Raw genomic sequence first — 15,666 nt, forward strand, 5'->3', positions numbered from 1 at the left:
ACTTGGAGGGGAACCTCCAGGTGGTGGGGTTCCCAGGTATCTGCTGCCCTTGTCCTTCTAGATGGTAGAGGTCGTGGGTTTGGAAGGTGCTGCTTAAGGAACCTTGGTGAGTTGCTGCGGTGCATCTTGTAGGCATCTTGCTGCCACTGTGCGTCGGTGGTGGAGGGTATGAGGTTGTGGATGCAGGTGAGGCATAACTGAGATATTCAATTGTTGTTAAGCTAAGGTATCAAGGGACATATCATCCTTGCTTATCGCTGGTACTAACTATACAGCCCGAAATAGCTAGTGCATTTAATGTGATATAATCACCATCTTTGCATTTGCCTGTAATGGTAATAGTTAAAGCTGTTTGCCCAACAAAGACAGATGCCTTTAAAATATATGTTTTACAGCCACACCTGACTCAAATATGTCACTGCTCTCAAGCCAAACACACCATTACCAATCCAAATACTCATGACAAACTAACACTTTGGATCCATTTCAGTCACTCAATTCCCGCCACCATACACACCAAAATTTCAGTCACAATTCCGTGGAATGTTAATTTAATTGGACATAGACATTTACTCTAATTTCGGTTACTAAGCTGATTCCCTCAGCAACAATTTCTTTATCCACCAGGCTAACGAGATTACTTCATTGTTTTAATCGATAATGTTACTCTTGTCTCCAATTCTACGGGCATGGCATTAGACAGAAAATTAGAGATGTAACAAGGATGCTATGATAATGATGAGTGACTTTAATCCACATTTGAAAAAAAAATTGTGAGTACCCAATTCATTTTTCCAATTAAGGGGCAATTTAGCGTGGCCAATCCACCTACCCTGCACATCTTTGGGTTGTGGGAGCGAAACCCACGCAGACATGGGGAGAATGTGCAAACTCCACACGGACAGTGACCCGGGGCCGGGATCGAACCTGGGACCTCGGTGCCGTGAGGCTGCAGTGCTAACCACTGTGCCACCGTGCTGCCCTGCACTATAATCTACATCAAGATTGGTCACATTAATGGGCGGCACGGTGGCGGAGTGGGTTAGCCCTGCTGCCTCACGGCGCCGAGGTGCCAGGTTCGATCCCGGCTCTGGGTCACTGTCCGTGTGGAGTTTGCACATTCTCCCCATGTTTGCGTGGGTCTCACCCCCACAACCCAAAGATGTGCAGGGTAGGTGGATTGGCCACGCTAAATTGCCTCTTAGTTGGAAAAAATGAATAGGGTACTCTAAATTTATTTTTAAAAGAAGATTGGTCACGTTAATTGGCCACCGAAGGGCCTCAATAGGTGGCAGGGCAAGAAGCTCAATCACAGGCCTTACCACCCTGAAGTTAATCACAGGCCTTCCTGTCTGCGAGCTCGCCACCAGCGAGAGCAGAAGATTCTGCCCTTAGGAATTCTCTTTCGAAAGGCCCATCTTTCATTAAGTTCCTTCTTTGAGTGCTGTGCGTTAAAACTAGCCTGCGCTGTCCGGTCAGTCACAGGTCAAATGTTCAGCGATCAATACTCTAAAATTAAATCATACTTCCGTCCTCAACAAACAAAGGCTAACATTACGGCAATATCGGAAAACATTAATACGTTAGCGCATTGAGACTTGATAGGATCTCTGACTAACCTTTGCCTTGCAACTGGAATCATGCCCATGTCACACCGTAATGGTGACCACTCGGGATTTTCAATTAAAGGGGCATTTTAAAGGATTTTAGAAGGAAAAACCTTAATCCAGGAGGTGAGAGCGATGTGGCTGCAGTATAGGGACATTGGCCAGGAGCTAAAGGAGCAGGATGGATAGAATCAAGCACAGAAGGAGGCCATTTGCCCTGTCATGTTCATGCCAGCTCTCTGGGAGAACTCAGGTAGTCGCACTCCCTCACTTTTCCCCACCGCCCTGCAAATTGTCTCTCTTTGGCCGATACTCCAGCTCCCCTTTGAAAGCCTCGATTGAACCTGCCTCTGTCGCATTCTCAAGCAGCCCATTCCAGATGCTAACCACTTGCTGCATTAAAAGGTTCCCCCACACATCGCCATTGCGCCTTTTGCCAATTATCTTAAATCGATGAATGATTTGTGTATAAAGATGGTGGGTGGCTATGGAATGTCGAATTTAATCCGGAGGGGGGGGGGGCGCTCCCAGGAACTGTCTGTGATGCACCAGATTGCTCGTAACCGTGGCGCCGTTTTTAGACCCGGGATCAGCTTCCGACTACATTTTAAAAAAAATAACTTTTATAAAAGTTTTCACAAAATATCAACAACAAAATGTGAAAGGAACCCAATAGAATGAAATACAAAACAAAACAACCCTGTGCCCCCTCCCCCTGTACATAAATAATGTATTAACACCCGCCGAAACACATAGCAAACATAACAAATATATACACCCCCTCAGATCCCCCAGTATAGACAAACAAAAATAAAATAGAACCCACCTCCCCCCCGGGTTGCTGCTGCTGACCATTGTCTACCGTTCTGCCAGGAAGTCTAAGAACGGTTGCCACCGCCTGAAGAACCCTTGTACCGATCCCCTTAAGACAAATTTCACCCTCTCCAATTTAATAAACCCTGCCATATCGTTGATCCAGGGTTCCACGCTTGGGGGCCTCGCATCCTTCCACTGAAGAAGAATCCTTCGCCGGGCTACCTACCAGGGATGCAAAGGCCAGAATTCCGGCCTCTTTTGCCTCCTGTACTCTCGGCTCCTCTGCAACCCCAAATATTGCGAGCCCCCAGCCCGGTTTGACCCTGGATCCTACAAACCTCGACACCGTCCTCGCTACGCCCTTCCAAAATTCCTCCAGCGCTGGGCATGCCCAGAACATATGGGTGTGGTTTGCTGGGCTCCCTGAGCACCTAACACACCTGTCCTCACCTTGTCCCGGTCATGTGTGCCCTGTGCAGCACCTTAAACTGTATGAGGCTGAGCCTCGCACACGAAGAGGAAGAGTTCACCCTCCCTCGGGCATCTGGCCACCTCCCCTCCTCGATCTCCTCCCCCAACCCCTCCTCCCACTTACCTTTCAGCTCCTCCACCGAGGCCTCCTCCTGCATCACCTGGTACGTTGCCGAAATCTTCCCGTCTCCAACCCACACCCCCGAGAGCACCGTCCTGTACCGTGCGTGGCGGCAGCAGCGGGAATTCCACCACCTGCCACCTGGCAAACGCCCTTACCTGTAGATACCTAGAGGTGTTTCCCGGGGGGGCCCATACTTCTCCTCCAGCTCACCCAGGCTCATGAACTTCCCATCCACAAACAGGTCCCCCAACCTTCTTATCCCTGCCCTGTGCCACCCTCCATCTATTCTCCCTGGGACAAACCGGTGGTTACCCCGTATTGGCGTCCACACCGAGGCCCCCACTTCCCCCCTGTGCTGTCTCCATTGCCCCCAAATTTTGAGGGTAGCCGCCGCCACCGGGCTCGTGGTATACCTCATTGGAGGGAGCGGCAGCAGCACCGTTGCAGCGCCTCCAGACTCATATCCTCACAAGACGTTGTCTCTGGCCCCTTCCATGCCGCCCCCTCCCCCTCCATCACCCACTTGCGCACCATCGCCACATTGGCGGCCCAGTAGTACCCACAGAGGTTGGGCAGCGGCAGCCCCCTACCCCCATCATTACTCCGCTCCAGGAACACCCTTCTCACCCTCGGAGTCCCTCGCGCCCACACAAACCCCGTTATGCTCCTGTTGACCTGCCTGAAGAAGGCCTTCGGAATAAGAGCTTCCGACTACATAACCGTCAACTTCAGTTCAACCAAAATTCTGTTGTCTTCACCCTGACACTAACCAAGTCCACTTTGTCCGACGCTGACCACATCGGCTCCCGGTTTGGCAATGCCGCAAATTTAAAATACTCACCCATTTTCAAATCGCTCCACGGCCTCCCCCCTCCCCATCTCTGTAACCCCCTCCCACCCACAACTCTCCAAGATGTCCACGCTCCTCTAATTCTGGTCTCCTGCGCTTCTCCGATTTACCTCCACTGTGCCTTCAGCGACCAAGTCTCTAAACTCTGCAAACCCCCTCCCTAGCTATGCGGAGAGGCTGAATAGACTCGGACTGTTTTCATTAGAAAGATGGAGGTTGAGGGGTCTACAAGATTATGAGGGGCATGGATAGAGTGGATGGGAAGGCACTCTTTCCCAGGGTGGAGGGGTCACTCACCAGGGGGCATAGGTTTAAGGTCCGTGGGGCAAAGTTTAGAGGAGATGTGCGAGGCAGGTTTTTTACGCAGCGGGTGGTGAGTGCCTGGAACGCGTTGCCAGGGGAGGTTGTGGAAGCAGATACATTAACGGTGTTCAAAAGGCATCTTGACAAACACATGGATAGAGGGTATAGAGGGATACGGCACGAGGAAGTTCTGAGGGTTTTGGCAAAGGGTGGTATCATGGCCGGCACAGGCTTGGAGGGCCGAAGGGCCTGTTCCTGTGCTGTATTGTTCTTTGTTCTTCTTTGAACTTTCCATCACTTTAAAAAATATTTTTATTCAACTTTTTCAATTTTATACATAACAAAATAATAAACCATCTGAACCCCTCCTCCCGAACAACTGGACCCCCAACAGAAAACCCCCAACTTCCTCCTCAGCAACTAATGCCACCACCAGTTGAACCCCTCAATTGCCCCTCTTACGGTGTACTTAACTTTCTCAAGATATAGAAATTCCATAAGATCCCAAAGCCACACCGAGGCACTGGGTGGAGAAGCTGACCTCCACCTCAGCAGTACCCGCCTTCGAGCAATCAGCGAGGCCAAGGCCAAGACATCAGCGCCAGCCCCCCCCACCCCCACCCCTGCCTCCCGTCTGTAGCTCTGGCAGGCCCGACACCCTGAATATGGCTTCGGTCCCATTTGTAGAATCGGTGGCATGGTGCTCAAGAAAGAGACCCAGAACCCCACGAGCGGAGGACACGACCATGTTTACATGGTTAGCCGGGCCCTCACAACGCTCACACTCGTCCTCCACTCCCGCAAACAGCCTCCCCATCTTAGTCAAATGGGCCCCATGCATCTGTCTCAACCCTAATCTCGTTTGCAAAGACGTTGCATTCACCCTCTGCAGAGCCCGGCACCACCTCTCCACCACTTTAAGATATCCCTTGACACCGATTATGTAGACCAAAGTTTCGGCCACCATCTTGTGGCCCGGTGCCAGATCCAACCTTTCGGCCACCATCTTGTGGCCCGGTGCCAGATCCAACCTTTCGGCCACCATCTTGTGGCCCGGTGCCATATCCAAGCTTTCGTCCACCATCTTGTGGCCTGGTGTCAGATCCAAGCTTTCGGCCACCATCTTGTGGCCTGGTGTCAGATCCAAGCTTTCGACCACCATCTTGTGGCCCGGTGCCAGATTTTGTTTGATAACGCCCGAGTGAAGTACCTCAGGGAAGGTTCACTATCTTAAAAGGTGCGAGCCAAAAGCGAGTTGCTGTCTTTGACCGTCGACTTTTGAGAGGGCGGAGGGGGAAGCAGCCATGTCAGGGTGAAGCTGTTCCTTGCTGTGTAAGATATCCTCTCTCTTCCTCCAACAGAAAATGGAGCTGCTGTCGACTCCTCACAACATCAAGATCACCAGCATCACCTGCGACTCTTTCAAGATCTGCTGGGACACAGATGCCAAGGACAGGGAGCGCATCACACATTACTTTGTTGACCTCAACAAGAAGGAAAACAAGGATTCCAACAAATTCAAGCACAGAGTAAGCTCTACATGGGGGGTTTCAGACCGGCAGCTTGCAAAATGGACATATCTGTCACCTCTAATTCTTTCTGTGGGCTGTAAGCGTATAATTTGATCAGCTTTGGGTTTGTCATTTTAAAGTTAGCCAAATGGGCTTAATATTGCTTTTCTTCTAGTAATCCTCAGACAGGCCCTCAGTCTGACACTAATATTTGAGTTTATTTCCACTTGATGTGGAGAGTGGGAAGTTGGGAATCGAACACCTTTAAGTGTTCCCATTATATTCCCATTTTTAAGGGCTATTACTTCCTCCTCGCACTGCTCAAATCAGGATTTACTGGGGGAGGTTTCCCTCATGTTTTACTCCTTCTGGCGATGTGGGCATGACTCCTCCACTTGAGAAGGTGCTGATGAATCGTCGATGTGGCGAAGGTGTTCGAGTGGTGTTGTTCCGTTGGGAGTCCCAGGTTTATGACTCAGGAATTATTCAGGATTGGCCGATAGATGCCTATGTTGTGATGCTTAATGACGTTGAGGTCATGTTGTTCCCATATCCTTGCTGCCTTCATCCTTCGAGATGGCGAGGGTCACGGGCTTAAGAGGTACTATTGAAGAAATCTTGGTGAGTCACTGCAGTGTAATCCTTCCTCTTTAACACGAGAGTATAAGAACATCTTGGAGTGGAAGCCCTTTGTCCAAAACTAGGCACAGTTGTCTGTTTATCCAACTGAGCCTGCCAACAGGGCGGCACAGTAGTTAGCACTGCTGCCTCATTGCGCCAAGGACCAGAGTTCGATCCCAGCCCCGGGTCACTGTCCGTGTGGAGTTTGCACATTCTCCCCGTGTTTGCGTGGGTCTCTCCCCCACAACCCAAAGATGTGCAGGGTAGGTGGATTGGCCACGCTAAATTGCCCCTTGATTTGCTGAAAGTAAAAAAACAAAATAGCCTGCCGCAATATCAGGGATGGATTTTTAAAAGATTTGTTCTTGCTATCTGAGCACCACTGGCAGGGCTAGCATTTATCGCCAATCCCGAATTGCCCGAAAGAATGGGAATATAATGGGAGCGCAGGCAAAGGTCTTCAATTCCCACCTTTCCTCACTCCACTTCCGTGTAATTACCTCAAGGGGAAATAAACTCAACTATTCGTGTTCGCCTGACTGTCAGTTAACATCTAGTCGAACCAGCGGCACACAGGGTGATTGCAAAGCCGAGTTAAATGTGTTGGGAGAGGAACTCTGACCATAAAAGAGCTAAAGAGCTACATGACTTTTCACATCCATGTCTTTCTTGTGAAGTTATGACATTACTTCTGATCTAAGCTGAGCAAAATGCATTTCCCACGTCAGCAGCAGTAAGGGGAAACTGTCCTCACTAATGGACGGCAAGGTAACTTTTGTGAGGGTCACGAAGAATCCAGCACGAGTTTTAAGGATACAAAGTAATAACATTTATTTACAATAACATATATATATATATATATATATATATATAACAGCAGCAGCAACTTCCCTTGCTGCACTCTCCTTCCTGCTGTTTCCAAACTGGCCAGCTTTATTTATACTTGGAGTTTACTAATGGTTTCTCCGCCCCCCTCATTGGGGAAGCTCATACTCCCACAGGATTGTGGGATTGTCATTAGTCCCCAGCCAATGGTAGGTAGGCAGGTTATAACAGTAACCAAAGACAAAATCCGGGAAGAATAAGGATATCGATTCTAGCTGACCCAGGTGACTGAAGCAGGAAACGCTTATTGAAGTCAAGGAGACCGGTCAGAGATATCTGACTGAAGCAAATGCAATAAATTCCAATCGAAATTTCATTTCAAAATATTCCCGAAACAGCAGCTATACCAGCGAGGACTTCAGTGAGGCAGAATTATCCCATCACCAAAAAATACGGAGAGAGAGGTAGAGAGAAAAAACAGAGAGGCTGAGAGACAGAGCGAGAGACAAAGAAAGACAGTGGGCTTAATGGGGGTGGAGACAGAGAAGCAAAGAGCAAGGGGACAGAAAGACGGAGAAACAGAAAGAGAGAGGCGGAAAGACAGAGAGAGAGACAAGGGGAGAGAAAATTAAAGAGAAGCGAGGAGGCAGAGAGGCAGAGTGGAGAGAGATACAAATAAATAATAATCTTTATTATTGTCACACGTAGGCTTACATTAACACTGCAATGAAGTTACTGTGAAAAGCCCCTAGTCGCCACATTCCGGCGCCTGTTCGGGTCACAGAGGGGGAATTCAGAATGTCCAATTCACCTAACAAGCACGTCTTTCGGGACTTGTGGGAGGAAACCGGAGCACCCGGAGGAAACCCACGCAAACACGGGTAGAACGTGCAGACTCCACACAGAGAGTGACCCAAGTCGGGAATCAAACCTGGAACCCTGGCGCTGTGAAGCAACTGTGCTAACCACTGTGCCACCGTGCTACCCATAATAAAAAGAGGATAGGGAGAAACAGAAGAATAGAGGAAGAGAGGGCAGCAGTGAAGGAAAAACAGAGTGTCAGAAACTGTGACAGATTGAGAGAAAGAGAGTACGACACAGGTAGAGAGAAAGAGGCAGAGAATAAGAGACAGAGAGAGAGAAAGAGAGGGAGGACAAAGGGAGATGGATGGAGAGAGATAGAGAGGGAGAGTGCAAATCCTTAGATAAGAATATTGTAACACAGACACACATCTTGCTGGAGCCTTTCAATTGAATCCTGCAATGGGCAGAAAGAATCAGGAAAAGCAAGCTTCCATCTCACTGATAGTAGACATGTGCAGAGGGCTCTGGCACCCCTCCTGCATGTGTTATTAACACCTGAAGAATTTCACTTCCCTACTGAGAGCCATATGACAGGTTGCGACACAGAGGGCACTGAAATCATGGCCTTCTTCCATGGTTCCCTTCACATTGCACTGAACTGCAGCTGAGGCGGGCAAGGATGGAGAGCTGGATAAGATGGTGAATAATTTACCTGCATTACAAAGAAATATTGCTTCCCTCTCTCTCTCTCTCCTCCAACTCGGGTTCAACCTGCTGAATGTGAACATGGTTGATTCCACGATTTGAGCAGGGCTCAGAGATAGGTAGTGTGGGTTATCAAACAGTTAATAACAGTTGATTAGAAGCTACCCCCAGGGAACGCTGACACTATTACTTCTTGTAATGTTTTGGAATTAAAACCATCAGCTCCTGTCTAATTGCACTGGCATTCTCCCACTTTGCAATGCACTCAAACCCCGCAATTGCAACCATCATTTGCTCTCTGGGGGCGTCTGACTGACACAGATTGATTTCTTACATAATCATCCACGATTCACGTGGGATGCTTTTTCTCAGCAGCTCAACACAAGTGCTGAAAGGGCTGCGATGAGATTATATTCCAAACTATGGTTCACTCCTGGAAATGTTATTCTGTATATAAACCACCCCGAACCCGTCAATTAGATTCCAGTCTGTAACTCACTCCCGGGTATCTGTTATTCTATATATAAACCACCCTGAACCCCTCAATCAGATTCCAGTCTGTAACTCACTCCCGGGTATCTGTTATTCTATATATAAACCACCCTGAACCCCTCGATTAGATTCCAGTCTGTAACTCACTCCCGGGTATCTGTTATTCTGTATATAAACCACCCCGAACCCCTCGATTAGATTCCAGTCTGTAACTCACTCCCGGGTATCTGTTATTCTATATATAAACCACACTGAACCCCTCGATTAGATTCCAGTCTGTAACTCACTCCCGGGTATCTGTTATTCTATATATAAACCACCCTGAAACCCTCGATTAGACTCCAGTCTGTAACTCACTCCCGGGTATCTGTTATTCTATATATAAACCACCTGAACCCCTCGATTAGATTCCAGTCTGTAACTCACTCCCCGGTATCTGTTATTCTATATATAAACCACCCCAAACCCCTCGATTAGATTCCAGTCTGTAACTCACTCCCGGGTATCAGTTGTTCTATATATAAACCACCCCAAACCCCTCGATTAGATTCCAGTCTGTAACTCAATCCCGGGGTTCAGTTATTCTATATATAAACCACCCTGAACCCCTCGATTACATTCCAGTCTGTATCTCACTCCCAGGTATCTGTTATTCTATATATAAACCACCCTGAACCCCTCGATTAGATTCCAGTCTGTAACTCACTCTAGGGTAACTGTTATTCTATATATAAACCACCCTGAACCCCTTGATTAGACTCCAGTCTGTAACTCACTCCCGGGTATCATTTATTCTATATATAAACCACCCCAAACCCCTCGATTAGATTCCAGTCTGAACTCACTCCCGGGTATCTGTTATTCTATATATAAACCACCCTGAACCCCTTGATTAGATTCCAGTTTGTAACTCAATCCCGGGGTTCAGTTATTCTATATATAAACCACCCTGAACCATTCGATTACATTCCAGTCTGTAACTCACTCCCGGGTATCTGTTATTCTATATATAAACCACCCTGAACCCCTCGATTAGATTCCAGTCTGTAACTCACTCCCAGGTATCTGTTATTCTATATATAAACCAGCCTGAACCCCTCGATTAGATTCCAGTCTGTAACTCACTCCCAGGTATCTGTTATTCTATATATAAACCACCCTGAACCCCTCAATCAGATTCCAGTCTGTAACTCACTCCCGGGTATCTGTTATTCTATATATAAACCACCCTGAACCCCTCGATTAGATTCCAGTCTGTAACTCACTCCCGGGTATCTGTTATTCTGTATATAAACCACCCCGAACTCCTCGATTAGATTCCAGTCTGTAACTCACTCCCGGGTATCTGTTATTCTATATATAAACCACACTGAACCCCTCGATTAGATTCCAGTCTGTAACTCACTCCCGGGTATCTGTTATTCTATATATAAACCACCCTGAAACCCTCGATTAGACTCCAGTCTGTAACTCACTCCCGGGTATCTGTTATTCTATATATAAACCACCTGAACCCCTCGATTAGATTCCAGTCTGTAACTCACTCCCCGGTATCTGTTATTCTATATATAAACCACCCCAAACCCCTCGATTAGATTCTAGTCTGTAACTCACTCCCGGGTATCAGTTGTTCTATATATAAACCACCCCAAACCCCTCGATTAGATTCCAGTCTGTAACTCAATCCCGGGGTTCAGTTATTCTATATATAAACCACCCTGAACCCCTCGATTACATTCCAGTCTGTATCTCACTCCCAGGTATCTGTTATTCTATATATAAACCACCCAGAACCCCTCGATTAGATTCCAGTCTGAACTCACTCCCGGGTATCTGTTATTCTATATATAAACCACCCTGAACCCCTTGATTAGATTCCAGTTTGAAACTCAATCCCGGGGTTCAGTTATTCTATATATAAACCACCCTGAACCATTCGATTACATTCCAGTCTGTAACTCACAGCCGGGTATCTGTTATTCTATATATAAACCACCCTGAACCCCTCGATTAGATTCCAGTCTGTAACTCACTCCCGGGGATCTGTTATTCTGTTTATAAACCACCCCGAACCCCTCGATTAGATTCCAGTCTGTAACTCACTCCCAGGTATCTGTTATTCTATATATAAACCATCCTGAACCCCTCGATTAGATTCCAGTCTATAACTCACTCCCGGGTATCTGTTATTCTATATATAAACCACCCCGAACCCCTCGATTAGATTTCAGTCTGTAACTCACTCCCGGGTATCTGTTATTCTATATATAAACCACCCCAATGCCATCAATTAGATTCCAGTCTGTAACTCACTCCCGGGGATCAGTTATTCTATATATAAACCACCTGAACCCCTCGATTAGATTCCAGTCTGTAACTCAATCCCGGGGATCTGTTATTCTACATATAAACCACCCTGAACCCCTCGATTACATTCCAGTCTGTAACTCACTCCCGGGGATCAGTTATTCTATATATAAACCACCCTGAAACCCTCGATTAGATTCCAGTCTGTAACTCACTCCCGGGTATCTGTTATTCTATATATATAAACCACCCTGAACCCCTCAATTAGATTCCAGACTGTAACTCAGTCCCTGATATCTGTTATGCTATATATAAACCACTCTGAACTCCTTAATTAGATTCCAGTCTGTAACTCACTCCCGGGGATCTGTTATTCTATACATAAACCATCCCAAACCCCTCGATTAGATTCCAGTCTGTAACTCACTCTCGGGTATCTGTTATTCTATATATAAACCGCCCCGAACCCCTCGATTAGATTCCAGTCTGTAACTCACTCCCGGGTATCTGTTATTCTATATATAAACCAGCCTGAACCCCTCGATTAGATTCCAGTCTGTAACTCACTCCCAGGTATCTGTTATTCTATATATAAACCACCCTGAACCCCTCAATCAGATTCCAGTCTGTAACTCACTCCCGGGTATCTGTTATTCTATATATAAACCACCCTGAACCCCTCGATTAGATTCCAGTCTGTAACTCACTCCCGGGTATCTGTTATTCTGTATATAAACCACCCCGAACCCCTCGATTAGATTCCAGTCTGTAACTCACTCCCGGGTATCTGTTATTCTATATATAAACCACACTGAACCCCTCGATTAGATTCCAGTCTGTAACTCACTCCCGGGTATCTGTTATTCTATATATAAACCACCCTGAAACCCTCGATTAGACTCCAGTCTGTAACTCACTCCCGGGTATCTGTTATTCTATATATAAACCACCTGAACCCCTCGATTAGATTCCAGTCTGTAACTCACTCCCCGGTATCTGTTATTCTATATATAAACCACCCCAAACCCCTCGATTAGATTCTAGTCTGTAACTCACTCCCGGGTATCAGTTGTTCTATATATAAACCACCCCAAACCCCTCGATTAGATTCCAGTCTGTAACTCACTCCCGGGTATCTGTTATTCTATATATAAACCACCCTGAAACCCTCGATTAGACTCCAGTCTGTAACTCACTCCCGGGTATCTGTTATTCTATATATAAACCACCCTGAACCCCTCGATTACATTCCAGTCTGTATCTCACTCCCAGGTATCTGTTATTCTATATATAAACCACCCAGAACCCCTCGATTAGATTCCAGTCTGAACTCACTCCCGGGTATCTGTTATTCTATATATAAGCCACCCTGAACCCCTTGATTAGATTCCAGTTTGAAACTCAATCCCGGGGTTCAGTTATTCTATATATAAACCACCCTGAACCATTCGATTACATTCCAGTCTGTAACTCACAGCCGGGTATCTGTTATTCTATATATAAACCACCCTGAACCCCTCGATTAGATTCCAGTCTGTAACTCACTCCCGGGGATCTGTTATTCTGTTTATAAACCACCCCGAACCCCTCGATTAGATTCCAGTCTGTAACTCACTCCCAGGTATCTGTTATTCTATATATAAACCATCCTGAACCCCTCGATTAGATTCCAGTCTATAACTCACTCCCGGGTATCTGTTATTCTATATATAAACCACCCCGAACCCCTCGATTAGATTCCAGTCTGTAACTCACTCCCGGGTATCTGTTATTCTATATATAAACCACCCCAATGCCATCAATTAGATTCCAGTCTGTAACTCACTCCCGGGGATCAGTTATTCTATATATAAACCACCTGAACCCCTCGATTAGATTCCAGTCTGTAACTCAATCCCGGGGATCTGTTATTCTACATATAAACCACCCTGAACCCCTCGATTACATTCCAGTCTGTAACTCACTCCCGGGGATCAGTTATTCTATATATAAACCACCCTGAAACCCTCGATTAGATTCCAGTCTGTAACTCACTCCCGGGTATCTGTTATTCTATATATATAAACCACCCTGAACCCCTCAATTAGATTCCAGACTGTAACTCAGTCCCGGATATCTGTTATGCTATATATAAACCACTCTGAACTCCTTAATTAGATTCCAGTCTGTAACTCACTCCCGGGGATCTGTTATTCTATACATAAACCATCCCAAACCCCTCGATTAGATTCCAGTCTGTAACTCACTCTCGGGTATCTGTTATTCTATATATAAACCGCCCCGAACCCCTCGATTAGATTCCAGTCTGTAACTCACTCCCGGGTATCTGTTATTCTATATATAAACCACCCTGAACCCCTCGATTAGATTCCAGTCTGTAACTCACTCCCTGGGGTCTGATATTCTATATATAAACCACCCCGAACCCCTCGATTAGATTCCAGTCTGAACTCACTCCCGGGTATCTGTTATTCTATATGTAAACCACCCCGAACCCCTCGATTAGATTCCAGTCTGTAACTCACTCCCCGGTATCTATTAATCTATATGTACACCACCCAAATCCCTAGATTTCATTTTACGACTCACTCCTCGATTTCAGTTATTCTACACATAAATTCCAACTCTGGCCCAACACCTCATTAGATTTCAGTCTTTGGCTCATTCTCAAGCATCTGTTGCTGTATATATCTCAACACATCGATTAGATTCCACTCTGTAACGCACTCCTAGATTCTGTTACTGTACTGTTATAACCTGCCTACTTCGCATTGGCTGGGGACTAATGACAATCCCACAATCCTGTGGGAGTATGAGCTTCCCCAATGAGGGGGGGGGGGCGGAGAAACCATTAGTAAACTCCTAGTATAAATAAAGCTGGCCAGTTTAGGAACCAGCAGGAAGGAGTGTGCAGCAAGGGAAGTTGCTGCTGCTGTTATATATATGTTATTGTAAATAAATGTTATTACTTTGTATCCTTAAAACTCATGCTGGATTCTTCGTGGCCCTCACAAAACTGGCGACGAAGGTTAAAGTGAATAGCTGTCTACACTGCTGATGCCACCTCCCTGGATTTTTGTCGGATACAGGTTGGAAGTTGTTTTCTAATATACCATGCCTCTGTACGGACGTTTGGATGTTTTTGATGCTGCGCTGGAAAGCTGGAACCAGTACACACAACGGATGCGTTACTATTTCCGGGCAAACAATATCACCGAAAACGAGCGCCAGGTGGTCATATTGCTCACCGCCTGCAGCCCGCATACGTTTGGGGTGATTAGGAGCCTTACGTACCCAGCTGCGCCGGACACCAAAACGTTTGATGAACTTGTGAATATAGTGGGGCAACATTTTAACCCAACCCCGTCCACGATAGTCCAGCGTTACCGGTTTAATACCGCTGAGAGGACCCCTGGAGAATCGCTTGCCGATTTTCTATCCAGGCTACGCAGGATTGCGGAGTACTGTGACTATGGTGAGACCTTGTCAGAAATATTACGCGACCGTTTGGTTTGCGGTATTAACAATGCGGCCACCCAGAGAAAGTTGTTAGCTGAGCCAACATTGACTTTTCAACAGGCCATTCAAATAGTATTGTCCCAAGAGAGCGCAGAACGAGGAGTGCAGTAGCTACAGGGAATGGAAGTGCATGCCTTGGGGCGCAACCCCTTCCGTCCGAAAACGTCCCCCCGCACTCCTGCGGTACCTTGGGCGAGGCAACGTCCGGACCGACGCCAGTGGCCATCAGACATTCCTCCCCGAAGGGAGCCTTCTCCAGTACCAATGGATGAGGAGCCATGTCCATGTCAGACTTGTAGGCGCCAACCCCGTCGTGGACGGCGGTCCTGGGGGCGCCAGAGGCGCCGTCGTTCCGACCAAAACTGGGACCAGCCCAGGGGCCGTAACTGGGACCAGCCCAGAGGCCGTACCTTCCATGTGGATGAACCTGCGACGACTACTCCTGAGGACGTGGAGACGGAGGATGACTGCCTGCAGCTGCATTGTGTGGCAGCTCCCCGTGTGGCCCCCATTAAGGTGACAGTACGGGTCAATGGCCACCGCTTGAGATGGAGTTGGACACTGGCGCAGCGGTCTCCGTGATCGCCCAGAGGACATTCAACCGCATCAAGCAGGGTATACAGACCCTTACATTAACCGACTCACAGGCCAAGTTGGCCACCTACACGGGGGAACCACTGGACATTGCAGGAACTACAATGACCCCTGTTG

At 47.2% G+C, this 15,666-nt stretch overlaps 1 protein-coding gene across 3 annotated transcripts in view; it reads left to right on the forward strand.

The window, feature by feature from the left end:
• Positions 1 to 15,666, forward strand: part of LOC140396978 (phytanoyl-CoA hydroxylase-interacting protein-like) — a 91,921-nt gene that overhangs the window by 54,322 nt on the left and 21,933 nt on the right. For all 3 annotated transcript variants that reach the window (XM_072485980.1, XM_072485979.1, XM_072485981.1), the window contains one exon: positions 5,533 to 5,700. In XM_072485980.1, the coding sequence (XP_072342081.1) occupies positions 5,536 to 5,700 (165 nt within the window). In that variant the 5' untranslated portion in view covers positions 5,533 to 5,535. The remainder of the gene's footprint in view (positions 1 to 5,532; positions 5,701 to 15,666) is intronic.

This window comes from Scyliorhinus torazame, chromosome 20, assembly GCF_047496885.1.
Source record: "Scyliorhinus torazame isolate Kashiwa2021f chromosome 20, sScyTor2.1, whole genome shotgun sequence".
Classification (NCBI taxonomy): domain Eukaryota; kingdom Metazoa; phylum Chordata; class Chondrichthyes; order Carcharhiniformes; family Scyliorhinidae; genus Scyliorhinus; species Scyliorhinus torazame.